At 41.2% G+C, this 27411-nt stretch overlaps 1 protein-coding gene across 1 annotated transcript in view; it reads left to right on the top strand.

Moving 5' to 3' along the window:
- The first annotated feature begins 944 nt into the window (after positions 1 to 944).
- The window catches only part of LOC109408411 (uncharacterized), a 41436-nt gene continuing 14969 nt past the window's right edge, over positions 945 to 27411 (top strand). Inside the window, exons 1-2 of the mRNA XM_029861048.2 lie at positions 945 to 1342; positions 1427 to 1497. Coding sequence (XP_029716908.1) covers positions 1207 to 1342; positions 1427 to 1497 — 207 coding nt within the window. The 5' untranslated portion in view covers positions 945 to 1206. The remainder of the gene's footprint in view (positions 1343 to 1426; positions 1498 to 27411) is intronic.

The following is a 27411-nucleotide window of genomic DNA, read 5'->3' as shown; positions in this document are numbered from 1 at the left end:
ACTACCACACAGGAATTTGGATTGGTCAATATCCAGTATGCGCCCATTTTCATCGATGAAAAAACAGATTACCTAAAAAATACGTTAAAAGAACGCAAAATTAAGTAAACCGCTTGAACTTTTTACTCAGCAGTAGGTTGTTTCCTTGCTCTTCCCCACGCAATGTTGTCAAAAACAAAGCGAGAAGCAGCTACCTAGCCGATTAAGTCCGTGCGAGAAGCCAAATTTGGGTTTTTTGCCATTTACCCAAAAGTGGGTTTATTTCAACCCACTAGGGTACTTTGAAAGTCAACGCTAGGTAGAAAGAACTTTGCGATGGGTTGCAATTTTCTGCCGGGATCAAACGAAAACTATCCACTCGGAGCTTTAAAGCGGTAAGTCAAATTTGGGTTCTCGCACTGAAGAGCCGATATGAGTGAAAAGAACCTATATTTGGGTTGATTTCTGGTTCCGTGTCATTGTACGTCCGGTGGAGAACTGTCCCTTCAGTGCCGAAAACGCAGTGCACCCTGTTCGTCACAGTTCACGCTAACGCCGCTCAGCACTAAAGTGCATAATTTCCAGACTACACCAAAAATGTGTAACCCTTGCACATTCACAAAATCAGCTCCTGTGTCCGCAAAATCGTTAAATTCGTAAATATTTTTGTATAGCAATCTAGCTAGGTTTACTAGTGACCTTGGAAAACAAAAAAATATCGACATTTCGCATCTAGACGAGTGTACGAGCTGTTTTTTGAGAATGTGTAACTGTAACACATTTTTGTGTGGTCTGGAAATTATGCACTTATGAGTAGGGCTTACACATTTTAGTGCTGAGCGGTTTTACTGTGTTGGAACCATGCTAGCTTATTATCATGCTACAGGATAATGCTGCAAGGACAGTATAGCGACCGGCAAATACGTTTGGCCAGTGCGCAGCCGCGTAATATTGTCAAATTTCCTTTTCCATTTGTTGTTGCAATCGGTCTTTTCACTCGACAGTAGAAGGCTGTAGGTAGTTGAGAATGACTGTAGTTCCCACGTAGTCGGAAAATTCAGTCACAGCCAGACTGAATGATTTGCCTTCGACATTCAAGTAAACGAAAAAAGCAATTTCCAATCAGCATTAGCGAGTTAGTGTAGAAACAGCAGCCTTAGATTACTGTTAGAATTCGTCCATCATTATAGAAAAGTCGTGCCGGAAAGAAAAACCAAAGAATCCAGGATGCGTTGTGCGGTGTGCAATTACTACACCTGGAGCTATTTTATCGCTTTTGCGGAAATTTTCGTTTCTTTCGAGGTGGCATCCGCACTGCTGCAATGCTCCCGGGAGCTGAACCGTGATATCGCTTGTTATGACGGTGAGTGTGGTTTTTTTCCGAGGGGGTGGGGGAGTTTGTTCATTGTTTCCGAATCTAATTATGAATCATTCATGTCGATTTCAGTGGAACCGGTCGTTGTGATGCTGGTGTTGTACAACTTTCTGTCGCTGACCCTTATCATTGGAGTGTTTAAAGTGAGTAAATAATTTGATTTTTGATAATAACTTTTAGGGAATTGCTGAGACTCATCTGTTATGGTATGTTTTAAACAAGAAGACACACATCAAACAATGGAAATTATTACATTAAGCAAAAATTAATGACAATTATTACCTGCAAATTCATTCATAAATTTCTTCTTCAGGCATTAATGAACTTATTTAAAAATAAAAACGCCAGAAATGAAGGAATACAGTAAACGATCGATAACTGCAACATGTTTACGTTACACTTACAGAATGAAGTTATTAGATAACAGCAACATCTGACATACGTCAAATGACTGTGAGTTGCAGAATGCAGCTAATGTGCATTCGACAAACATCGCATCACTATTAACATTAACCTTCTTCGTGCATTAGCCGACGGTCACCTCGTTGACGTAGTGCACGTTTAGAGGTCATAATGACCCCAACGCCCGACTAGGGTTAACATTGTGAACACTATTAACATAAGCCGCAGAGCAAGCTACGATTCTGCGGAATAGAAAGTCAAACTGGATTCGAAGCACATGCAGTATCGTAACTTGTTCCGTGACTTAATTGGCTGAAGTGCTAGACTAACAATACGGAGTCGTGGGTTCATATCCCTTAAAAAAAACCGGGAATGTTTTTATAAATGTTTCTCTCAATTTGTCAGCTAAACAAACACAATGTGTACATTGTACAAACTTTCAAATATGCACCTATATTCAATTTTAGACTTTAATTACTCAGCAAAATACATTTCCACGAAATACCTGCAACCCAGCTCCGTAATAAAAGCTGCGAAACTCATTGCACTCCCAACAGCAATAACAAACCATACAATGTTCATATCCTTCAAACCGAGTGGTCTTACCAAATGCCTACCTTCCTGGTTGAAATATTTCGGAGCGAACTTCCTCAGCAGCCAGTAGCTGAACAAATCTCCCTCCATAAATGAATTCCAGTAGTTATACAAAATGTCTCCATACGGTGAGAACCTACCGATGGCAAAGTTTTCCGTCTTGCTGCCGAAATGTTCCGCAACTTTGTGAAACCGTCCATGAATTACCCCTTCCTGATAAAGCGAAACCGAATCGCACGGAATCACATGCTGGTAATCGATTATATTGTACAATCGGTTTCCCTTTGGTGGCTCTTCATCCCACAGGAATTTAACATTCTTGAACCGTAAGTTGAACTGCTCCGTAACATGTTTCGTAATTACCACCGGGTACTTGGAGTTGTTGACTTCATCGATGGTATCGATTTCCGGGTAGAACCGCTTCAGTGACATTGACGACACCAAAGCCGACTCATAAACTGCTATCAAAATCATACTCATCAGAACGAACATTTCGTTCAAAAACCTCTCCAGCTGCGTTCGTCTCCTGTTCGATGGTCCATCGATGAATGTCTGATAAACTTCGAAGTGGATGGTCAGTAGACCTCTCCGAATGCCTTCTCGGTAGCCGAAGCGGTAGACAAACAGAACTAGCAGTTCAACTACCAACAGAAACACCGTCCACACTGCCCAGTGAAATGGATCAACGAAAACCCGGATCCATGGAATCTCTTCGTCTTGCGCCGGAGTCACTGCACACAAATAGCGGAACTGATTCATGGGCAGTAGTTTGTACAGCCCCAGTTCCGTAAGGTCGAAATAGATGTCTTCAACGATCATCAAATCTGGCGTTTCGTTGTTTTCGTTGAATGGTCTTATCAGACTGAGGTTACCTCCACGAGCTCTAGCCACGGATTGCAGAAAGTACAAATGACGACTGAAACCATTTCGGCTAGTGTAGGTATATCTTGAGTATTGTAACTCGAACCGATAACCGCGGACATTTCTCAGTTGATTTTGGAACGTTTGCTCTATATCTTGTCCAACTGTATACGGAAGTTCTCGGCGTGATAATGGATCTATAAAGTCAGCTTCAAACCATCCGTATGCGTCGTACTTTATCATGAATAGATAATGGAATCGAAATCTGTCGTCGTCGGGAACGAAGAATCTCGAGTCGTAAACTTCGTTGTCGTTCAAGAACGTTACGAAAATGTACCGGGCGTCTCCGTGTAGTAGCAGTCGGTTTATTACGAAATCCATGAGTTTGTCGAAGTTCTGAAAACAGAGACTGATGTCATGGATAAACCCGTTCAAACGGTGGTTTTTACAAGAACACTTACAACCGGGGAAATGTCGCAGAAAACGACATAGTATTGAGTCCCACTGGTGGAACCCATCTTGTCGCCAGTGTAGTCGGAAACTACTTTTCTGCTGCACGAAGCCGTTGACACATACTTCAGCACTCGATCCATTACCACGTTGCTGTCAGGGTCGAAAAAGAGTTGAATAAAGTTAAGCTGGTAAACGTTAATGGAATCACATATTGACTCTAGAATGGATGCTATCAGGTGGCCAGTTTCTTCGATGAAAGTCTCCTTGAATAGTTCCCATTGTATGTAATTCGAAAATGTAACTTCTTCAACGAGAAAGGTCGGTATGTTCAACAGTAGAAGAAATAACGCGTGTAGAATCATATTCTCTCAGTATTGGAGGAGGTGGTTGAATAGAACACATGTAGATTGTCATCTTACTTCGGAAGCCTTCTGCACTAAGACAAATGGAATAAATAATAAATGCCAATATTCAATTTACATGATTGTCACCATGGGCGTAGCCAGAGGGGGGCAGGGGAGGGCCGTGATAAACCACCCCCCATCCCTGGCCGCCAGTTTTTTTTTTAACCAAGCCAACTCAAAGATTATCAATAACTCAGAGTTCCAATAAAATCTCAAAAAATAAACTATTCTAATAATTAAGGATTTATCCACAATTATCAAACCTCTTTTACTCGAGAGCTGCAGGAAATTTCGCCAAATATTTCTTCAAGAGAACTACTTCAATCTTAAAATAAAATTTTATCAAATAACATGCTTGGTTGAATGATTAAATTTTGTGATGTTTATTTATGGAATACAAAAACAGCATGCCAAATTTTCCAGATATGCCGAAACCGGTTCGGGAAGGGGAAAAAAGTTCTCTGTAGAACCATATGTTGCTATAGGGTGCGGTTATGTGCTACTGCTACACGAATTTTCTCTAGTATTCAATTCAAACAAACGTCATTCTAAGAGCAAAATACCTGAGATTTCTTTACGAATCCTTTCAAGGACACCATTAAAAATCCCTTTATGCATTTATTCAGGAACTTCTTCAGGGATTCTTTCAGAAATTCCACAAGGGACTTCTCCAGGAGTTTCTCCTTCGTGAGTTCTCCCATGGGCATCTTGTAAGGTTCCGATAGTGATTGTTTCGGGCTTTGTTACAAGAAATGCTTCAAGAATTCCTCCCATGATTTCTTCAGAAATTTTCGTACATACTTCTGCAAGGATGCATCGACGAATTCCTCCTGGAATTTGTCCATAGCTTCCTTCAGTGATTCAATAATGGATTGCTCCAGAGAGTTTTTCAAGAATTCCTCTATGGGTTTCACCAGACATTCCTCCGGGAATTTCTCCTGGGATATCTAAATATAGAGGTTCCTCCAGTGATTGTTCCAGTGCTTTTTTTTTCAAGGGGTTCCTCCAGGAATTTATCCAGGGATTCCCAAAGGAATGTCAACAGAAATTCTTTCAGGTATGTTTGCAAGTGTTCCTTCAGAGATTTCTTCAGGGATTACTCCATATATTCCTTCAAGAAATCCACTAGAGGTTGCTCCAATAATTCAATCTGGAATAATCCAAAATATTTCAGTAGGAATATCTTCCAGAAACCCTTAGAAGAAATTTTACCCCAGATTAACTAAAAAATTAATCCAGGAGTTCCTTCAAACACTGTACAATACATTCTTTTGGGAGTCCATACAAAGATTCCAACAATAAATCGTCCAGAAATGGATTGCTTCATATTGTTTTCCTACAAAAACTCTCCCAGAAATTTGTTGAGAGCGCTTTCCAGGGATTTCCAAAGGAATTCCTAGTGGAGTTGCTTCCGAGATCCAAAGGGTTTTCTTAAGGAATTCCTCCAGGTTTTCCTTCAGGAATTCTTCCAGGGTTTCACCCGGGAATTTCTTCCGTGTTTCTTTCAGGAGCAACTCTAGGGATTATTTTTAAAATTCCACCAAAGACACTTTTTAGAATTCCTTCAGGAGTTCCTCTTGGAAATCTTTCAGGAATTCTTCTAGAATTTAATCAAGTTTTTCCTCCAGGGACTGTTTAAGGATTTCCTTAGGAGTGCCTCTAGGAACTGTCTCCGGGATTCCTTCAGGAACTCTTCTTCGAATTCCTTCAGGGTTTTTCCAAGAATTCCATCTGCAATTTCCTCCAGAATTATTCCTGGGATTTCTCCAGGAATTGCTCCGCGAGTTTCTTCTGAGATTGCTCCTGGAATTATTCCAGGAATTCCTGCAGAAACGCGTCTAGATATTCCTCCAGATATTCCCCCAGGAATTTTTCTAGAGACTCCTCCAGGAGTGTTTCTAGAGATTCCTCCGTTAATCCCTACAGGCATTCTTCTAGGATATCCTCCAGGAATTCCTCCAAAGATTCCTCCAAGAATTTCTACATGGCATAACTCGGGAGTTTCTTTCTGGAAAAATCCTCCAAAGAGCCTCCCAGGAACTCTTCTTAGGATTCCTTCAGCAATTCCTCCCAGTATTCTTTAAAGAACTCCTATAGGAATTGATTCAGTACTTCTTCCAGGAATTTCTCTGAAAATTCCTCCAGGAGTTCATCTGGAGATTCCTCTAGAAATTGCGCCAGAAATGCCTCTAGTAAGTTCTCCAGGAGTTCCTCTGGATATTCCTTTAGTTATTCCTACAGGGATTCCTCTAGTATATCTATCAGGGATCCCTCCAAGAATTCCTACAATAATTGTTTCAGAGATTTCTCAAAAAAATCCTCCAGGGTTTCCTCGATGTATTCCTTCAGGATATCCTCCAGAGATTCCTCATGTAATTGCTTCCAGGATTCTTCCAAGAATTCCACTAGAAATTCCTACAGAAATTTATCCAGGAAATCTTAGAGGGATTTTTTTCAGAGACTCTTACGGGAATTCCACCAAATATTTCTCCAGAATTCACTTCAAGGAATCCTCCGAAAATTCCACCATGTATTCTCCTAGGCATTCTTCCTGGAAACTTTCCAGGCATTCTTCCAGGGATTCTTCCAGGGATTCCTCCTTGGATTCTTGCAGAAATTCCTCCAGGAATTGCTTCAGGGAGTTTCTCCTAGGAGTTTCTCCTGGGATTGCTTCAGGAGTTCTTCCTGGGATACCTCCAGAAAGTTACGCATGCATTCCTCCAGGATTTCATCTAAGAATTTCTCCAAGGTCTCGTCGAGGAATTCCTCCAGGAATTTCTTCAGGTATTTCTCCAGGAATTTCACCGGGAATTAATCAAAAAATTCCATCATAAATTATGTCAGCAATTCATCCAGAAATTTCTCCAGAAAACTCTTCAAAAGTTCTTCAAGGATTATCTCTAGAAGTTCCTTCTAGATTTTTTTCAGGAATTCCTCCAAGAATTCTTCCAGATTTTCCTCCAGGAACTGCTGCAGGGATTCCTCTAGGAATTCCGCTAAAAAATCTTCAAGAAACTTCTCCATGAATTTCTCCAAGGATTCCCCCAGGGATTCCTTCAGAAATTTCTTCTAGGATTTCTCCACGAATTCCACCAGAAATTTCTTTAGAAATTCCTCCAGAGATTTCTCAGGGGATTCTTCAGAAGTTTCTCTAGAGATTCCCCCAGAAATTCATCCAGTAATTGTTGCAAGCATTCCTCCAAAGATTCCTCCAGGAATTCCTTCAAGGATTCCTCCAGAAATTCCCAAAGGAACTCCTCCAAGAAATTCACCAGTAATTACCTCAAGAATTTCTTCAGGAATTCCTTCAGCAATTCCTCTAGAAATTTATCCAGGAGTTGGGCCTGGACATCCTTCAGAAATTATGTCAGCAATTTCTCCAGGAATTTTTGCAGAAATTCTTCTAGGGATTTTTTTTTTTCATAATTTATGGAGTCTTGCAGGAAATTTTTCTGGAATACTTTCAGGAATTTTTCAGGGATTCCTTCAGGCCAGTATTGTTAGCGATTACAGTCTTTGACACCTTTTTGTCGATATTCGGCTGCCATTGTCTCCAACATTCACAACACAAGCGATCAAACTACTGTACGGAACAAAAATGTCGAATGAATGCGCTTGACCACGATTGCGCCTTCGGGAGATGGTCTGGTTTTTGTTATTCCTGTCTTTCCATAAAGAGAGCTGTTTTGGATAAATGTTTGTGTTGTAATCGATTTATCACACACGAATAAACTAATATTATACCAATCCTAATCAAAATTGGCTAAAATCTTTCAAAAAGCTTTAGAATTAGACAAATGTCATCGTGTCAGACGACGATGATTTGATCCACTTTTTTGTTTATTGATCTTCATTCTGCCGCTCGTGTTGTGTGTAAGAGGTAGCGGTCGCGCTCGAATGAAACAAAGCAAGCTGACACCTGACCGGGGCAACGAAACGAAGGTAGTGATAAGTGTCGAATGTTTACAAGCCTGCTTCAGGCATTTCTCCAGGAATTGTATCTGAGATTCCTTCATGAATTGCTTCAAGGTTTCCTCCAGGGATTTCTCCTCGAATTTCTCCAGGTATTTTCCAGGGATTTCTCCAGAAGTTCCTCGAAGGATTCTTCCAGCAAATCCTTTAAGGAATTCTTCCAGGAATTTCTCAAGGGAATTTTTCAGTAAAAGAAAAATAACAGAAATAGAAATACAATTCCTCTGGAGATTCCTTCAGAAGTTCACTCAGTAATTCTTTCAAGTATTACTTAAGTAGAGGTTCCTCCAGCATTGTTCACAGGAATACCTCTAGGAATTCCTCCAGGCATTTCTTCAGGATTTTATCCAGGGATTTCTCCAGGAACTTTTACAGGAATTCCTCCAAAAAATACCACAGAAATTTTTTTCAGGAATTCTTCCAGAAACTTTTCCAGAAATTGCTCCTGGACATCCTCCAGAAACTATGTCAGCAATTCCTTCAGGAATTTCTTCAGGAATCCTCTAGGAATTTCTTCAGAGGTACTTCCAGGAAATTCTCCTGGAATACTTTCAGGATTTTTTCAGGAATTCCTCCAGAGATTTGTCCACGGATTTCTCCACAAATTTCTCCAAAGGTCCTTGCAGGAATTTCTCCTAGAATTTCTCTAGGGATTTTTTTTTCAGATATTTCTCCAGCAATTCCACCCAGAATTCCTCTGGAGATTTCTCCAGGAATTCCTCCAGGAATTGCTTCAAGAATTCGTCCAAGAAATTTCTCCAGGAATTCGTGCTGGGTCTCATCCAAGAATTTTTCCAAGAATTCTTTTAGGAATTACGTCAGGAACTTGTTCAGAAGATTCTCCAGGATTCTCTCTAAGACTTTCCCAGGAATTCCTTCAGGGATTTCTCCAAGAATTCCCCCAAGGATTCCTTCTGAAATTTCTCTAAGATTTCCTCAAGAGATTTCTTCTGTTTTTTTTTTCTAGTGATTCCTCTCAGAGTTTCTCCAGGAAATTCTTCAGAATATTCTCTAAGGAATCCTCCAGAAATTCATTTTGGATTTCTTCTTGAATTTCCTCATGAGATTTCATCAGATATTTCTCTTGGTATTCCTCCCATAATTTATACAGGAATTCCTCCAGCTAGACTTTCAGAAATTCTTGCAGGGATTGCTCTGGGAATTCCATCGGATTCTACAGGGCTTCCACCAGACAGTTCTGTAGAAATTGCTCCAGGGATTCATCCAGGTGTTTCTTTAGGGGTTTATCCAAGAAATCTTTCAGGGATTGCTCCAGGAATGCCACAAATGATTTCTACAGAAATTCCTCTCAGGTTTTCTTAACCTTCCGTAACTCGCGCGGTACCTGCGTCAGCACCACGCTAATGCTGAGTACAAAAAGCGAGATTTTTTCAACGTGTTGTACAAAATACAACAGCGCGATCGCTCGTGGGTTAAAAAATCATTCCGGAGTTCTTTCGGAAATTTCAAGCGGTATATTATGCACTGTACATTAATGCACCTTTTTTATATCCTGCACACTTTCGGCGCTACGGAAGGTATCAGAGGTGTTACGGAGCCGTTTTAGGGGGTTTTGGAAGGTGTCAGGTGCGTTACATGGGGTTCGAGGGGTTTTTAGGAGGATTTCGGATCCACAGAAGAAGACATTTCCAAGAAGTTTCAAGAAGTTTCACAGGATTTTTTTCAGGTTTCTCTGGCGTTACGCAGGCGTTTTCGGAGATTTGGGGTCCAATTGGGTTTTAGGGGAATTTCGGCGACATTTCAAGGAGATTCAGAGCATTTCCGGAGGATTTCGAAGGCGTTATGAAGGCGTATTCGAGGATTTTGGAGGGTCTCAGATGCGTTACAAGGGGCCCAGGAGGGCTTATGGCTGGTTTTGGCTTCGTTCATACTGTGCAAAAGAAATACGACACGTAATGCTCACACCGCTTCAAAACTACTTGAGCAGTGACCAGATTGTAAATAAAGAAAAAAGTGTAACGCCGGTAACGCTCCACGTGCAAATTAAACTCAGCCATCACTGTCACAAAAAATAGGCATTCTACTTGATCGCATTACTTAGGAACAGGAAACTTCGTTTTAAGGGGTATTTTAGAGGCATTTCAGAAAGCTTCTAAGGTTTTTTGGTGGGTATTCGGAGGTTTGGAGAGTCAAAGATGCGTTACATGGGGTCCGAGGGGGTATCGGATGCATTTCAGAAAGCCTCAGAGCATTTTCGGCTGATTTCAGAGACGTTTTCGGGATTTTCGGAGGGTCACAGATGCGTTCATGGGGCCCGAAGAAGTGTGAATTTCGAAAGTATTTCAGGAAGTTTCAAAGGATTGTCAGAGACCCCTTCACAAAAACCCATGAAACCCCTTTCAACGCCCCTGAAAGGCCATGTAACGTCCCTTCAATATTGAAATACCCTTGAAATTACCGAAATCAATGTGAAATGCCCATGAAACCCCTTTGATTAAAGGATGTTCCTGCAACACCCAGGCCTGAAATGCCTCGAAACGTCTCTAAAACCTCCGTAATCCCATTGAAATGCCCCTAAAAACCACTTGAAACGCCGCTGAAATGCTATCGAACGCTTCCAAAACATCTGGGAATGTTCTTAAAACGTTCTTGAAAGGGGGTTCCTGAAATGTCTTTGAACGTTCCTGAAACTCGTTGGAAAGACACTTGAGACCCCCTGAATTGCTCTTAATGCTCCTAGAAACGTCCCTGAAACCCCCGTAATCCCATTTAAACGCCAACGAAACGCCCTTAAAAGTCTCCTGAAACCCCGTAAAGCCCCTTGTAACCCCCATTTATGCCTTTTTTTTATTTACACATATTTTTAAGATATGAACCCGAGCCAATGGAACAAAAAAAGGTTCCAGTGTAAATCCATGTATTTCCGGAGACATTTCAGGAAGTTTCAGAGGATTGTCAGCGAGTTTCAGAGCCGTTACAGGTGCGTTATCGGGGGGTTTCGGATGGTCGCAGGTGCGCTACAGGGCTACAGGGGTCCCAGGGGCCTTCAGGGGGTTCTCTGAGGCATTTAAGGAAGATTCATTGAAGGAATTTTCAGTGGATTCCAGAGGTGTTACCGGTACGTTTTAAGGGATTTCAGAGGGTCTCAGGTGCGTTACAGGGGAATCGAGGGGGCATATTAGGGAGTGCCGGAGGATTTTCAACGAGTTTTAGAGACGTTACAGGTGACTGCGAGACGTTTTCGGAAATTTCAGAGGCTCTCAGGTGCGTTACAGGGGACCCGAGGGAATTTCGGGAGTTTGAGGGGTTTCGGAGTCGTTCAGGGCTATTTCTCTGAAACGTTCATGACAGCTCCTTCAATGCCACTGAAAACTCTCTGAAAACTCCGAAATCGCTCTTAACTGATCTCTAATACTTTCGGAACTCCCGTAATTCTCTTGAGTTCCGCTAAAAATCCTGTAAAATTTCCTGTAATGCCCACAAAAACCCCAAGAAATCCCTACCTGGAAATAGCTATAATGCGAAGGTTAATTCACAAACCTGAGGTCGCCATTTTGGATTCCTAAATGGCGTAGGCAGATATCGGATTCCTACATCTACCCAGACATCTAGGGCCAGGTCCGTAAATATTCATACCAGTTCATGTCCATCAATGTCCATATTCTTCGTTCTATCGTGCAATTTTATTCACATTTTCTCACTTGTGAAAATTTCTGAAATAGTCTAGTTGTAAACTACATGCTTACTTATCTTACCGGTCAGACTAAGGCTAAAGTGTCCTCTGTTGTACGTAGGAAGAAGTCGTCTCCACTCTACTCGGACCATGGTTGTGCGTCTCCATGCAGCTCGTGGGTCATTCACCTTCTCCAAGTCCCGTCTTACATCTGCACTCCGCCGTAGATGGTACGCAACACCATCCGTTCGAAAACTCCAAGGGCGCATTGGTCCTCTGCACACATAGTCCATGTTTCGTACCCATAGAGGACGACCGGTCCAATCAGCGTTTTGTAGATAGCTAACTTCGTGTGACAGCGAACTTTGTTCGATCCTAAAGTTCTGCTGAGTCCAAAGTAAGCTCGATTTCCTACCACAATGCGTCTCTGAATTTCTCTGCTGGTGTCGTTGTTGGTGGTCACCAGTGAGGCCAAGTACATGAATTCTTCAGCCACCTCGATTCCATCAAAAAAAATCGGGGTGGCGGGTGCGGTGATTCCTCACTGGAGCCCTTTACCATCATGTACTTTGTCTTCGACACATTAATGACGAATCCGATTCGCCTGGCTTCACTCTTTAGTCGGATGTACGTTTCATCAGCTGAACGAAGTTCGTGAAAATCGATCCACTCGTGTTTATACTCGCTCTCCTTATTACACCTGCTAAGATGATGTTAAACAGCAAGCACGAAAGACCATCACCTTGCAGTAATCCTCTGTGAGATTCAAATGGACTCGAGAGTGTCCCTGATACTCGGACTACGCACATCGCACATCACTCGATCCATCGTCGTATGAGTTTATCGGGGAATCCGTATTCGTGCATAATCTACCATATCTCGATCGATTGTATCATACGCCGATTTATTATCGATGAACAAGTGATGTGTGGGCACGTTGTATTCGCGGCATTTCTGCAACACCTGGCGGATGGCGAACATCTGGTCCGTCGAAGTGCGTTCACCAATGAATCCAGCCTGATATTGCCCCACGAACTCTCTTACAATCGGTGATAGACGGCGGCATAAAATTTGAGATAGTATCTTCTATGCAGCGCTCAGTAGTGTGATCGCGCGATAGTTCCCGCAATTCAACTTATCGCTCTTTTTGTAGATGGTAGATGTAGATCCATTCATTTATCCATCCATTCATCCGGTAATACTTCCTTCTCCCAAATCTTGGTAATGACCCAGTCTAGCGCCCTCGCCAGTGCTTCTAAATTATATTCCTCTTAGAACAACACGTCGAGTAGACTGCTTTACGTCTCCCAAGTTGCTATGTTATGCACTGGGATTTATACAGTCTACTTTTGACAATAAATCAACAAATGATAATCTACAATATCAGCGAATCAGCGTTTGTTCATTTTGGTACTCTGTTCTAGGTTTCGGATGTGCTGTTAATTGAAAAGTCAGTTGATAATACAAGAAATATCGGCTCACATGTAATTAGTTCCTTAAGTTGTTATTCATCATTCTTACCGTTAAAAATGGTTTAGTCACTTACAAAAGAAATTTCGAACCATACAACTGCAAATTAATTCCCCAAAGTAAGCCACAATACTTACCAAATATCCCACCAAAATTACGAACCACGCAATGTTCATATCCTTTAAACTGAAAGGTTTGACCGTGAGACCACCAATCCGATCGAAATATTTTGGAGCAAACTGTGTGAGCTGCCAATACCTGAACAAGTCTGCCTCCAGAAATGTACTCCAATAATGGTATAAAATTTCTCCGTACGGTGAGAACGTAGCGATAGCAAAGTTGTTCGTTTTAGAACCAGCATATTCTGCTACCAAATGCATCCGCTTGCTCGCGTTTCTTTCGAGATAAAAATCAACTGATTCACAGGGAACCAGATGCTGATAGTCGGTTATGTTGTTCAAGCTAGGATCCCTGTTAGATTGATTATGTTCTCCAAAGAAGACCATGCGCTTAAAATGAATGTTGAACTGTTCGGTAACACGCCTGACAATCACCACCGGATACTTGGAGTTGTTGACTTCCTCGATGGTGTCGACTTCCGGATAGAACCGCTTCAACGACATGGAGGAAACCAATGTCGATTCGTAGACTGCCATCAGGATCATACACAGCAGAACGAACATTCCGGTAACGTACTCTTCCAACCGTGTGCGTCTCCTATCCGGAAGGCCATTGATGAATGTCTGGTAAATTTCAAAGTGAATTGTAAGAATGCCTCTCCGAATGTAGCCAAACCGATAGACAAACAGAGCAAGCATTTCTATCACTGCCAGAAATGTGACCCAGACTGTCCAGCGGAATGGATCGATGAACACCTGGAGCCATGGAACCTCCTTCTCCAGCGCAGGTGTCACCACGCACAAGTACCGGAACTGATTCATGGAAAGCGGTTTGATGAATTTGAACTGCGTAGTATCGAAGTAAATATCTTCGAAAAGCATGAAATCTGGATAATATTTACTGTTGTAGTTCAGTGGCAGTAAGGTCCCATTTCCACCTAGAGCCGTTCCCATAGTCCTTATAAAATATCTGTACTGACTGGTCTCTTTAAGCGTCGCGTAGGTGGGTCTTGAGTATTTCAACGTGAAATGGTATCCATGCACATTCCGCATCTGGTTTTTGAAGTTCTGCTCTATGTTCTGACTCATTTCATATGGGCGTGCACGCAGTGTGTATGAATGAAAGAATTTTGCCTCGTACCATCCAGATGCATCGAACGTTATCATAAACAGGTAATGCAGTCGATATCTATCGTTATCCCGTATAAAATATCTGGAATTGTAGACCGCTCCATTGTTCATAAAAGTGACGAAAATAAACCGACCATTACCATGCAAAGCTTGTCGATCATGAACGAACTCTACAAGCTGCCCTACATTCTACGGGCAATCATAAAAGTTTTGTTCTATAGCTTCATATCATACGAACAAAAACTTACCTCATGCAATACGTTGCAGAAAACGACGTAGTACTGTGTCCCACTTGTAGATCCCATCGTTGTCCTGCTGTAGTTGGAGACAATTTTATTGCCACACGAAGCCCCGGCGATATACTTCAGAACTCTATTCATTACCAAGTTGCTATACGGATCGAAAAATAGCTGCAGAAAATTCAATTGATATATGTTATTGTTCATGTCGCATATTGGCATCAAAATGGATGCAATGAATCGGCTAGTTTCGTCAACATAAGATTCACTAAGTGCTGAATCAAGGTAGTTTTTGATGTAGACTGAGTTGGTTGGTGAAGCTAGCAAAAGGAAAATACCACACCAAGGCCACATTTTGACTGGAAGGTAAATTGAAAATCATATCGGTACTGCGGAATATCATGAGCCTTGATAAAATCAATTTCTGCATTGGAATAAAATAGTAATGTGATGAAACAATCTTATCGTTCTGAGTTAATCAATCTAAAATCATTCAAGTCATCTGCTGGGTTGTAAGCTAGCATACGGATATGAAAAGCGATGTGGTAATTGGCATTATTTCATTTGCTAGCTGGTAGCCTGATCAGTTTTATCAGAAAACCATGTTCTACGATTATTTGCCACAGCTCATTTCTTTACGCCGCTTTGAAATCAATAGGGGTAGGCGGGGCAATATGGACACCCTAAGGTTTTTGCCAACTTTACCTGGCAAGATGTCAAAAAAGTTTAGTTTTTTGATACATGTATCCTTCTAAAGTCTATTTAGCATCTATTGCATAAGAATGCTCACGAAGAAAAATGATTTATCCACTTCAAAAAATGTTATGAAAAATGTTAGTTTTTCATGACCGTCTTCAAGCATACGGGGCAGAATGGACACCCCCATGGGGCAATATGGACACCATGAGACTTTTATGAATTTCGTACATTATTTACACCTATAGAGTCATTTCATTACAAAACAACTATTATGGATGAATAATACGCCGAAGTAGTTCATTTTTGTTCAGTTAATTTAATTTCAGGGTGTTTTGGATGAAGCTTCGTTTTTGTCGGCATGTACAGCTGTGCCTAGAACAACTATTTTCCACTGCTGTCGTTTTTTGACCAATTTGTTTCACCCTATGTCTACTATAGTGAACATTTAACCGAAAATATACTGAAATCGAAGAATTTGGTTGGTTTGTGATTTAGGTTATATTTTTCCCTTGCCGCTTCTTTCAAAAAGGTGAGTGTCCATTTTGCCCCGGCAGCAGAAGATATTTTCAAACTTGATTTTTGATATGATAAAGAAGAAAATATAAACATGTTAAGCATGTAGATACAGCAAAACTACTTGCATGTGTTCTAGAAATATCAGGTTTTAATCGACCTGCAATAAATTAATCACTAAATCTTATTTTAGATGGTGTGAAAATTATAATTTCCATGCACAAAAAACGGAGGACGCAACTTTTTCGTGTAAAATCAAGTATAATTTTAATTTCGAATGTTTCTTTCCTGAAACTACGTTTTAGACAAATGGACTATATTCTCCATTCATTGAAAGTTCAAAAAAGTTCGCATATTTCAAAATATTGAGGGTGTCCATTCTGCCCCGGGTGTCCATAATGCCCCGCCTACCCCTAAATATTGAAGAAATATGTAGTTTTAGCAGATAATGTTGAAGCAGAACGTCAAAGCTGCTAGCTCGACCAAAAATGAGCTTTCATGAAACATGCCATTTTCTAAAGAATGAGGAGCTTTCTATTGAGCTTTGTACAAGGTGAAGCGATACGTATTCTTAACCCAATCACAAGTCGTGAATGAAAAGATAGGCAACAGAATCGACCATCTTATGATCAACATACTCTCATTGTCGCACTCTCGCATCTTATGTAAATACTCTCAGAGAGTGTTAAGCGTGGACATCTAAGGAACCCTCTTAGTAAGATCCAGAGCAGATGGATCAATGGTCTATACAGGAGCACTTAGACCTCACCGATCCGACTTTCGCTGTCATCGGTGGCACCAATGGACATCGTTCAGGATGCCGCTCATTTCGCCCATTTCATTTGCTATGACTGAAGCTTTCTTGGTAACGATCTCCCACTGCTGCCGGCAGCTAGAAAAGTGCTGGCAGCTAGAAAAGTGCAGCAGTCAAAAAGCTGGTCGCCGTCCGAACGATACTGTGGAGATCATTTTGTCGAACATTCCGTTCGAAATGCAGATAGTCGCTACGTTATCGAGCTTCCATAACGAGAAAAGCTTCTTATCCAGTTGAGAGACAACTGGTACAACGTGACACAGCGATTCAACTTCTTGGAACGATCGCTTGTCCAAGATCCAGAGAAGTACGCCAGGACCAGGAGATCGTCCAGCAATAAAAAGCTTCCGGACTCTATGGGAGATTGATTCCAACAAGCGAGACGGCAAAAGCTGAACCACTCGCGCAAAGGCTTTGTGCCACAAGCCGACATGTGCCGAGACAATCACGGAAATATTCTCACGAGCGAGTGTGAGGTGGTCGAGAGGTAGCGGCAGCATTACGATGTAAACCTCAATGACGACGTTGCAAGTACCGAAGGTGGCGTGGTAACAGATCTAGGAGCATGTGCACAGGACGGAAGACCTCTGACCTCCAAGAGATTGAGAAGGAGGTTGGCCGGTTGAAAAACAACAGCCGCTGGAGCAGAACAACTATTAAGCGAGCTTCTAAAATGCGGTGGAGAAGCACTTGGTGAGAGCACTACACTGGGTCATTACCAGGATTTGGGAGGAGGAAGTATTACCGGAGGAATGGATGGAAGGTATCGTGTGTCCCATCTACAAAAAGGGCGACAAGTTGGATTGCGGGAACTACCGCGCGATCACACTACTGAGCGCTGCCTACAAGATACTATCCCAAATTTTATGCCGCCGTCTATCACCGATTGCAAGGGAGTTCGTGGGGCAATATCAGGCTGGATTTATGGGTGAACGCGCTTCAACGGATCAGATGTTCGCCATCCACCAGGTGTTACAGAAATGCCGCAAAAACAACGTGCCCACACATCACTTGTTCATCGATAATAAATCGGCGTATGATACAATCGATCGAGAACAGCTATGGCAGATTATGCACAAATTCGGATTCCCAGATAAACTGATACGATTGATCAAGGCGACGATGGATCGAGTGATGTGCGTAGTTCGAGTATCAAGGACACTCTCGAGTCCCTTCGAATCTCGCAGAGGGTTAAGGCAAGGTGATGGTCTTTCGTGCTTGCTGTTCAACATTGCTTTAGAGGGTGTAATAAGGAGAACGGGGTTAAACACGAGTGAAACGATTTTCATGAATTCCGTTCAGCTGCTTGGTTTCGCTGATGATACTGATATTGCTGCTCGTAAATTTGAGACGATGGCGGAAACGTACATCCGACCAGTGATGCCACATACACAGATTTACCTAGAATTACACAGATTTTTTCCCATTTTCGCCTACAGATATCTGTGATCACAGATCAAAGATTTTTGCAATAAAAAAGATTTTTAAGATTTTTAAAACAATGAGAATGACTTTCGTGAAAAAAAGCTTTATTATAATTTGCAGGTACTCAAATTTTAATAATAGAAATTAAATCTTTTAGTCGGATGGCCTAGGCCAAGCCTCAGGCGCTTTGTTTTCGACGTTCTTGTGGTTTCTGATGATCTTCAGATGCAACCTGGGAGTGTTTTGGTCGACGTTATTCTAAGAACATTGTGTTTCGTCCAGCGGTTGATCAGGCCCCACGTTGTGTTTTATTCCCCCGGAGGAAAGGTAACAACGAACTACTTTGACTACGATTTATTGGCGCACCACAGAGAGGCAGTGCTCCTGCTCTGTGGTGGTTTAATTGACTTACAACTAAAGTTACATAGAACACGCTGTCGCTTATATAGGCGACAGCGATAGTACGGACAATATAAATACAATTGAAATGAATGTGAATAGCAGCGGTGCGCTGCTCTGCTGCGTGTATCGAGCCCAACGCACAATCAGGCTGCTGCGGTTTCAAAGCGGTGTGGCTCTTCAATGTGCTGCTTCTGCACACGCTCTGCATTAGCCTGGTACACGGTTTATATGGGAAAATACAAAAAATGGAAAAACTCAAGTTCCTGTATACTTTTTGAGTTCCATTTTGGTCCCATATCATCTGTGCAAAATTTCAGATCGATCGGAAAAACTATATTTTAGCGCCCGCCATTCTTAGTTTTTCATACGATTTACTATGGGGAAATATTACTCCTGCAAAGAAAAATCGCTAGGAGTCACCCCTAGATGCCTAAAAATAAGTCGACGAATGGTTTCTGTAGAAAACTTCACTAGGAATCAGACCTCTGAAGACAGCAAATCAATGCGACGTTCGTGGAAAAAGTTATTAGGCTTCACCCGATCGATAAAACAACGAGATTTTATTATTTATTGTTATTCCTTACATGTTAAACAGCGTTTGCATGACATTCGGTTTTCAGTCAATAACTTTTTTCACATGCCTCAGATCGCTTTGCGGTCTTCGGGGGGTTGGTTCCTCGTAAAATTTCCAACAGAAATCATTCATCGATTTATTTTTAGGGGTCAAGGGGCAACCTGTGGCGATTTTTCATTGAAAAAGTAATTTTCCCCATACTAAATCATATGAAAACTTAAAATGGCTGGCGCTAAAATATAGTTTCTCCGATCGATCTGGAATTTTGCACAGTTGATATGGGACCAAAATGGAACTCAAAAAGTGTACAGGAGTAAAATGTCTTTTTGTGTCCCACACTACTCTGCATGCTAGAAGCAGCCAACGACGACGCCGGCGACAGTGCGAGATCAAACACATTGTTTTCCGTTTTTTTTTAAACAAATTGTTCAAAATTATTCGATTTTGGAGACATTAACCTATCACAGATTTTTACTAAGATTTTCTGAAATTTCCTACAGATGTAAAAGATTTTTTTGACCAAAATCACAGATGAAACCCGAAAAAAATGTGGCAACACTGCATCCGACTAAAGAGTGAAGTCAGGCGAATCGAATAAGTCATTAATGTGTCGAAGCCAAAGTACATGATAGCAAAGGGCTCCAGGGAGGAAGCCCCGCGCCCGCCACCCCGAATTTTTATCATCGGTGATGAAATCGAGGCAGTTGAAGAATTCGTGTACTTGGGCTCCTTGGTGACCGCCGACAACGACACCAGCAGAGAAATTCAGAGGCGCATTGTGGCAGGAAATTGATGAATTGATGAATGATGATGATGATGGTCCCGCCACATACCCCTACAAAGGTTTGAGCTAGACGATATATCTTTAACACTTATGTGGCCGGCAGGGTACCGGGTACCTTTTTCAATTTCAAATCTCGATATTTTAATGGTTATTGAGACTAGGATGTTGGAACTCTGTTAGATCTTAGAACTCGTGAATATACATCTATTACTGGGGTTGACTAAATTTTAAAGTGAGGAGGGGCAGGGGGAGGGGCTCCTGCATTTTTTTATTACGTGGAAGGCCGGCAAGGTACCCGGGTACCCACGAAATTGAAATGATCATATCTCCGTCAATTTTTCATCGATTTTGGAAGTTTTTAGCTCATTCAATTCAGAAACTCATCATCTATCGGGAAAATATTTGGTTAGACCGATCTAATCACCGTGGTTTTCGGAAAATCCATATTTTTGGGAGCATGTCCTTATACCATATTGAAACCCACATTGTTAAGGCTAGGATACCTTAAAGTGTTTATGGTCAACCATGGCCTCACGGGAAGCGTGTTCCGAAATCACAGTTTCAAAGTCAACACGTTTTATGATTCCAGGCCGGTCAGATACTATATGCCAAAGCAATTTTACGATTCTTGGTACCGAAGTTGCTACTAACCTACCGAAAATCCCGTATATTGTATTGTATAAAAACACGGATCTGGAAATCCGGATTTTCCTGTACCTATGGTGATCGGACCGGTCTAACCAAATACGATCTCGATAGATAATGAGTTTCTGAGTTGAATGAGGCAAAAACTTTTAAAATCGGTGGAAAAATCGCTGAGATATGATCATTTCCATTTCGTGGGTACCCGGGTACCCTGCCGGCCTTCTACGGGTGTTTTTTTTTTTGCTGGCCACACTACGGTTAAGATAATTATTAATTATAAACAATGTAATCAGTTTCGGGGATGAACCAGCCTCGGGCTGAAAATCCCCATAATAAAGAGCCAATAATAATAATAATGTAATCAGATTTGCAAACTTAATACTACTCTACACAATCCTTCAACAGTACAAATCATCCATATGATAAATAAATACAAAAAAGTCATTTATACCTGTCACCGCGCGCGAGACTCAAACTTTTGTAGACTACACAAAAATAGTATAAATTACGTCAATACAATAAAATTCCATCATCATCATCGAGGCGAACATTATAGTTTATTGGTGCTTCAATAAATAATAAAAGGTTATTCAAAAATGTTCACACAAAAATATCCGTTTGCAGAAACTTCGTCAAGATACAAATTTAGTCAAGTATTTAAAATTCGACAGGGTAGCTGTTCAAAAGGCAACTTTGACGTGTGAAATACACAGTCTCTTGAACCGAGATAATGTTGGTGCTAGTTTTATGTGTGTGGGCATCGAATTGAAAACATTAATACCTTTATAAAATAGGGAATTTTGTGAAGCACCGTTCAAAAAATGTGGTGTTCTTACGTCATCCGCGTTTCTAGTATTATACCTATGAATGTCACTTCCTCTTCCAATTCGATCACACAAATATCGAGGCAGCAAACCATTAACTATCTCGAAAATGAACACCAAAGTTAAAAACACAATTCTTTGCTTCACTGATAAACACTGTAGGGCATCCAATAAGAAAGAGGAGGATGTGAATCTATTACATCTCAAAATCAAACGCATTATTTTATTTTGCAATCGCTGCAATCTCGATATTTGTGTTCCATTAGCTAGAAACAAAATGGAAGAGCAGAAGTCTATGTGGGGAGAGATGATTGATTTATACAAATGTATCTTGCTAGCTATTGTTAAATCGTTCTTCAGTCGGCAGAGAATTCCATACTTCTTGGCTATTTTCTTGATGACATTGTCAATATGAGAGTCAAATTTCAATCTGTCATCAATAATCACGCCAAGATATTTTATTTCCCGAACGCGTTCAAGTGTCTCATCATCAATTTTAACTGAGACGTTCTCGTTTACTCGGCTACGCGAAATTACCATGAATTTAGTTTTATATCAACTGCAACTATTTGTATTTTAACCATCTACTCAGAGAACGCAAATCTTCATTCAAATGGGCTTCGCCTAAACTTTTAGCTGCAATGAATAGCACGGTATCATCTGCAAAAAGGTTTATATCACAATATCGTAAGACTCGTCTCATGTCATTAATGTACATAATAAATAAAATAGGCCCTAATACACTTCCCTGCGGAACACCAAGATTATTGTTCATGGGACTCGAAACAGAATCGTTAAATGCAGTCCTTTGGTTTCTGTCACACAGATAGCTTTCGAACCATTTATATGCAGAACCCGAAATTCCAAAACGCCTGATTTTTTGTAACAATAAAGGCCGAGAAATTGTTCCAAAGGCGCGTTTCAGATCCAAAAATACAGCAACAATCTATCTTTTCGCTCTATGCTTTCTTTCCACTTTGCTGATACCAAATTCAATGTGGTTTCACAGGAATGACCTTCCCGATATCCCGATTGCTCTAGTATAAGCAAGTTATTACTATTTAAATACGTTAATAGCTGGCCTTTAACTACAAGTTCTAAAATTTTATCAAATGTGTGCAACATATTGATGGGACGAAATTCTTCGGATTTAATCGTCCCAGCTACTTTTTGAATAGGAATCACTAAAGATTCCTTCCAAACCTGAGGCACGTGCCCAGTTTGCAGAGATTCATTTATCAGGTCCAGCAGGTTGTGGCCGATGACATCAAAGCAATCTTGTATTACCTTTGCATTTACATTATCTACGCCAGCCGTTTTTCCCATAGAAAAGCAAGTATTCCTAAGTTCTTCAATCGTTATCGGGTGAAAACATTCAAATCTACAATTATTGTTTATCGGCTGTTTTATTTCATCAGGTTCATCAACTAACTCAATGGATTGGTTAATTGCTGAAACACTATTAATGAAATATTCATTAAATTTACATGCTATTATTTGTTCTTTATCTTTTAATGTGCCGTTAAAGGTTATGGACCGCAATTTACAATTACTAGGTTTAAGCAAAGATTTTAAAATTTTCCATAACTCTTTGTTGTTGTTTTGATGCTGATCAATTTTCCTCTGTATATATTCGCAACACGTTTGTTTTAGCGATTGCGAATATTTATTTCGCGCAACACAGTACCTATTCCAATTGTTAAAATTATTATATCTACGTAACTTTTTGTACAATTTATCTCTTTTACGTTTAAGACGCAGTAGATCTAAATTGTACCAGCTGTTCGAATTTTTCAAAGATACAATTTTTTGTTCAACTAATTCATTGGTACACGTTTTCAAAACGTCGGTAAGAACAGCTTATTTATGTACTATCCAAGGAACCCGTTGTTTGAAAATCCATGTTTCTCTCGCAAGCCTTGAAACTGCTTGCTTTGAGTATTTTTTCCAGCACTTCAATTTGACCAAATTATCATTTGCTTGAGTATCCTCAACGTTAATAACTAATGTTTCATGATCGGTTATTTTTAAATCTAAACACGTAACTGTACAAACAGAGTCAAAGTTAGATTAAACATGGCCAATCAAGGTTTTACTATGGCTGGAAATACGCGTATACTCATTTACTTTTTGCTTTAAATTCAAAAAAATCCGACAATCGTTTCAACTGATTCGAATTATGAATGTCACACCAATTAATATTAAAATCACCAGCAAGTACGTTTAATTTACTAGGATCTACGAAACTCTCAAGCCAGTTTTTCAAAATAGCAATAAAATGGTGATCACTTGAACTGGGAGTATGATATAAACGACCATAGTTAACCACCTTCATGTCTCGCACAACTGTAATGCCCAAAAACCAATTACCAAACTTCGTTCAATTGAAGCTTGAATTGAATCGATTCTTTGACATAAATAGCAACATCGCCAGTGTGTCTTGAATGTGACAAACAAGCAGCTACATTGTAACCCGGAATACTGTACTGTTCAAATGCATCCATATCAACAGTATGTGTTTCTGATAAAAATGCTAAAAGTGGACGTTTAGCTTCTACAATCTGGCGTAATGCAACGTAGTTTGTCGATAAGCCAGCAATGTTAAAATATAAAATATCAAATTGTGTAACATTGCAACCGGAACTTGGTTGCTATTCATTGAAATGCAAGCTGCTTTTTTTCTTTGAATAAGTCTTTTATAGACTTCACATTCACTAACATTGAAAGCTGCGTGGTTAACGTCCAAATTAAGTTTACGCTCGTTATTCATTTTACAACAATTAACACATTTCAATACAGTTGACGTGCATTCAGTTGTCTTGTGACTTTCACTGCACTTAGAGCACTTAGTGCCGTTCTTGCAATTAGTGCTCACGTGCCCAAATTCTCCACATTCGAAACATCGTATAATGCTATTATCTGGAACAACAAGGCACCGATCAAACCTTTATTTACCTTCTTAGCGGTTAACATGCAACTATACGTATCTTTACCAACTTCAATCACCGCGTTGTACTTGTTGTACTTAAAACGCGGATTTTCAAACATACGGATTACTTTCACATCATTGATAGCGATGTCTTCATTCTGATCCTTTAGGATTTGAATGAATTCATCGGAAGAAAACTGATCGCACATGCCCATAAGTTTCAGCTTTGGCACCGATGAGGGAACAACAACTTTGTAGCTTTCACCCAATTCACTTTGAATGCCATCTTTAACCCACCATCAGTCGCTTGCGTGTACTGAGTACACGCGTCTCAGAAAAATGCAAAAAAATAATCGAAATTCGCACCAAATTGAACCGGGTGTTGGTCCTATTCCAAGATCCACTCTTCTTCTTGTTAGTAAGGCAGAAAAAAAATGAAAAAATGCACGGAAAGTACTCGAAAAATACGTAATTCTAACCTCACATTTTAAATGTGTACTCAGTACACCGGCGCGACCGCTGGTGTAACTTTTTTGTGAACCAGACCGTTACACGAGCGGTCGCGTCGTGTACTCAGTACACGGCATACGCTTTCAATTATGGTTTATATGCTTTACTAGATACAATGTTGGTGTCTTCGGCAAAAATGTCCAACTGGATAATGCGCCTCTGATAGTGGACATGTGGAACCGATCAACACGATCTGGTCCTGTCCCGGGTGTCGGAATGGCCCTCGCGGGAACCTGTTTCGTGGACATTTCAGTTATGGCACCAGAACTAGGCATGCGACGGCTCTATCTTCATGATTTTTCATGTACATCATCTTAGTAACCATGAAAATGATCAGTGACCTCCCTGGCCAACCCGTGGCCACCGGAATGTGCCCTGGAGGAACCTGTTTCGAGGACATTATGACCATGACACTGAAACTGGGCATGCGACGGCTCTATCTTTCTGATTTTTCATATCCATCATCTTGGTAACCATGAAAATGACCAGTGACCTCCCTGGCTAACCCGTAGCCACCGGAATGTGCCCGGGGCCGGGAGGAACCTGTTTCGAGGACATTTTGACCATGACACCAAAACTAGGCTTGCGACGGCTCTATCTTCATGATTTTCCAAATCAATTATTTTAGTAACCATGAAAATGACCAGTGACCTCCCTGGCCAACCCGTGGCCACCGGAATGTGCCCTGGAGGAACCTGTTTCGAGGACATTATGACCATGACACTGAAACTGGGCATGCGACGGCTTTATCTTCATGATTTTTCATATCAATTATTCTAGTAACCATGAAAATGAGCAGCAACCTCCCTGACCAACCCGTGTCCACCGGAATGTGCCCTGGAGGAAGCTGTTTCGAGGACATTATGACCATGACACTGAAACTGGGCATGCGACTGCACTATCTTCATGATTTTTCATGTACATCATCTTAGTAACCATGAAAATGACCAGTGACCTCCCTGGCCAACCCATGGCCACCGGAATGTGCCCTGGAGGAACCTGTTTCGAGGACATTATGACCATGACACTGAAACTGAGCATGCGACGGCTCTATCTTCATGATTTTTCATATCCATCATCTTAGTAACCATGAAAATGACCAGTGACCTCCCTGGCTAACCCGTGGCCACCGGAATGTGCCCTGGAGGAACCTGTTACGAGGACATTTTGACCATGACACTGAAACTGGGCATGCGACGGCTCTACCTTCATGATTTTCCATATCCATTATTTTAGTAGCCATGAAAATGACCAGTGACCTCCCTGGCCAACCCGTGGCCGCCGGAATGTGCCCTAGAGGAACCTGTTTCGAGGACATTTTGATCATGACACCAAAACAAGGCATGCGACGGCTCTATCTTCATGATTTTCCATGTACATCATCTTAGTAACCATGAAAATGACCAGTGACCTCCCTGGCCAACCCGTGGCCACCGGAATGTGCCCTGGAGGAACCTGTTTCGAGGACATTATGACCATGACACTGAAACTGGGCATGCGACGGCTCTATCTTCATGATTTTCCATATCCATTATTTTAGTAACCATGAAAATGACCAGTGACCTCCCTGGCCAACCCGTGGCCACCGGAATGTGCCCTGGAGGAACCTGTTTCGAGGACATTTTGATCATGACACCAAAACAAGGCATGCGACGGCTCTATCTTCATAATTTTTCATATCCATCATCTTAGTAACCATGAAAATGATCAGTGATCTCCCTGGCCAAACCGTGGCCACTGAAATGTGCCCTGGCGGAACCAGTTCCGTGGACATTTTGGCTTTGACGCCAAAACTAGGCTTGCGACGGCTCTATCTTCATGATTTTCCATGTACATCATCTTAGTAACCATGAAAATGACCAGTGACCTCCCTGGCCAACCCGTGGCCACCGGAATGTGCCCTGGAGGAACCTGTTTCGAGGACATTATGACCATGACACTGAAACTGGGCATGCGACGGCTCTATCTTCATGATTTTCCATATCCATTATTTTAGTAACCATGAAAATGACCAGTGACCTCCCTGGCCAACCCGTGGCCACCGGAATGTGCCCTGGAGGAACCTGTTTCGAGGACATTTTGATCATGACACCAAAACAAGGCATGCGACGGCTCTATCTTCATAATTTTTCATATCCATCATCTTAGTAACCATGAAAATGATCAGTGATCTCCCTGGCCAAACCGTGGCCACTGAAATGTGCCCTGGCGGAACCAGTTCCGTGGACATTTTGGCTTTGACGCCAAAACTAGGCTTGCGACGGCTCTATCTTCCTGATTTCCCATATCCATCATCTTAGTAACCATGAAAAGGACCAGTGACCTCCCTGGCCATCCCGTGGCTACTGGACTTTGCCTTTTTTGTTGGTATTTGAACCACTGCGACCATTATTGTGATCTATTGTGGTATACCCCTGTCTAATTTTGCATTCCTACAGATGACGAGTCACCATTTAGGGTAACCGTCGTTTGCTGAGGATGCAAAGTTGCTCAATCTGGTATAATTCTAAGAATGAACTCTACAACTAAATTGGGATTTTCCAGCCAAATTTCAAAAGGACTTACGACTTCCTTGTTGAAATATTGTCTTCTATGCACAATTAATACTGGACAGTCACATAATAAATGTTTTGAGGTCTCAATTTCACAGTTACAAAAA

Source organism: Aedes albopictus, chromosome 3 (assembly GCF_035046485.1).
Source record: "Aedes albopictus strain Foshan chromosome 3, AalbF5, whole genome shotgun sequence".
NCBI classification, from domain to species: domain Eukaryota; kingdom Metazoa; phylum Arthropoda; class Insecta; order Diptera; family Culicidae; genus Aedes; species Aedes albopictus.
Note: the sequence above shows the minus strand (reverse complement) of the source record. Positions and strands in the feature narration are given on the sequence as shown.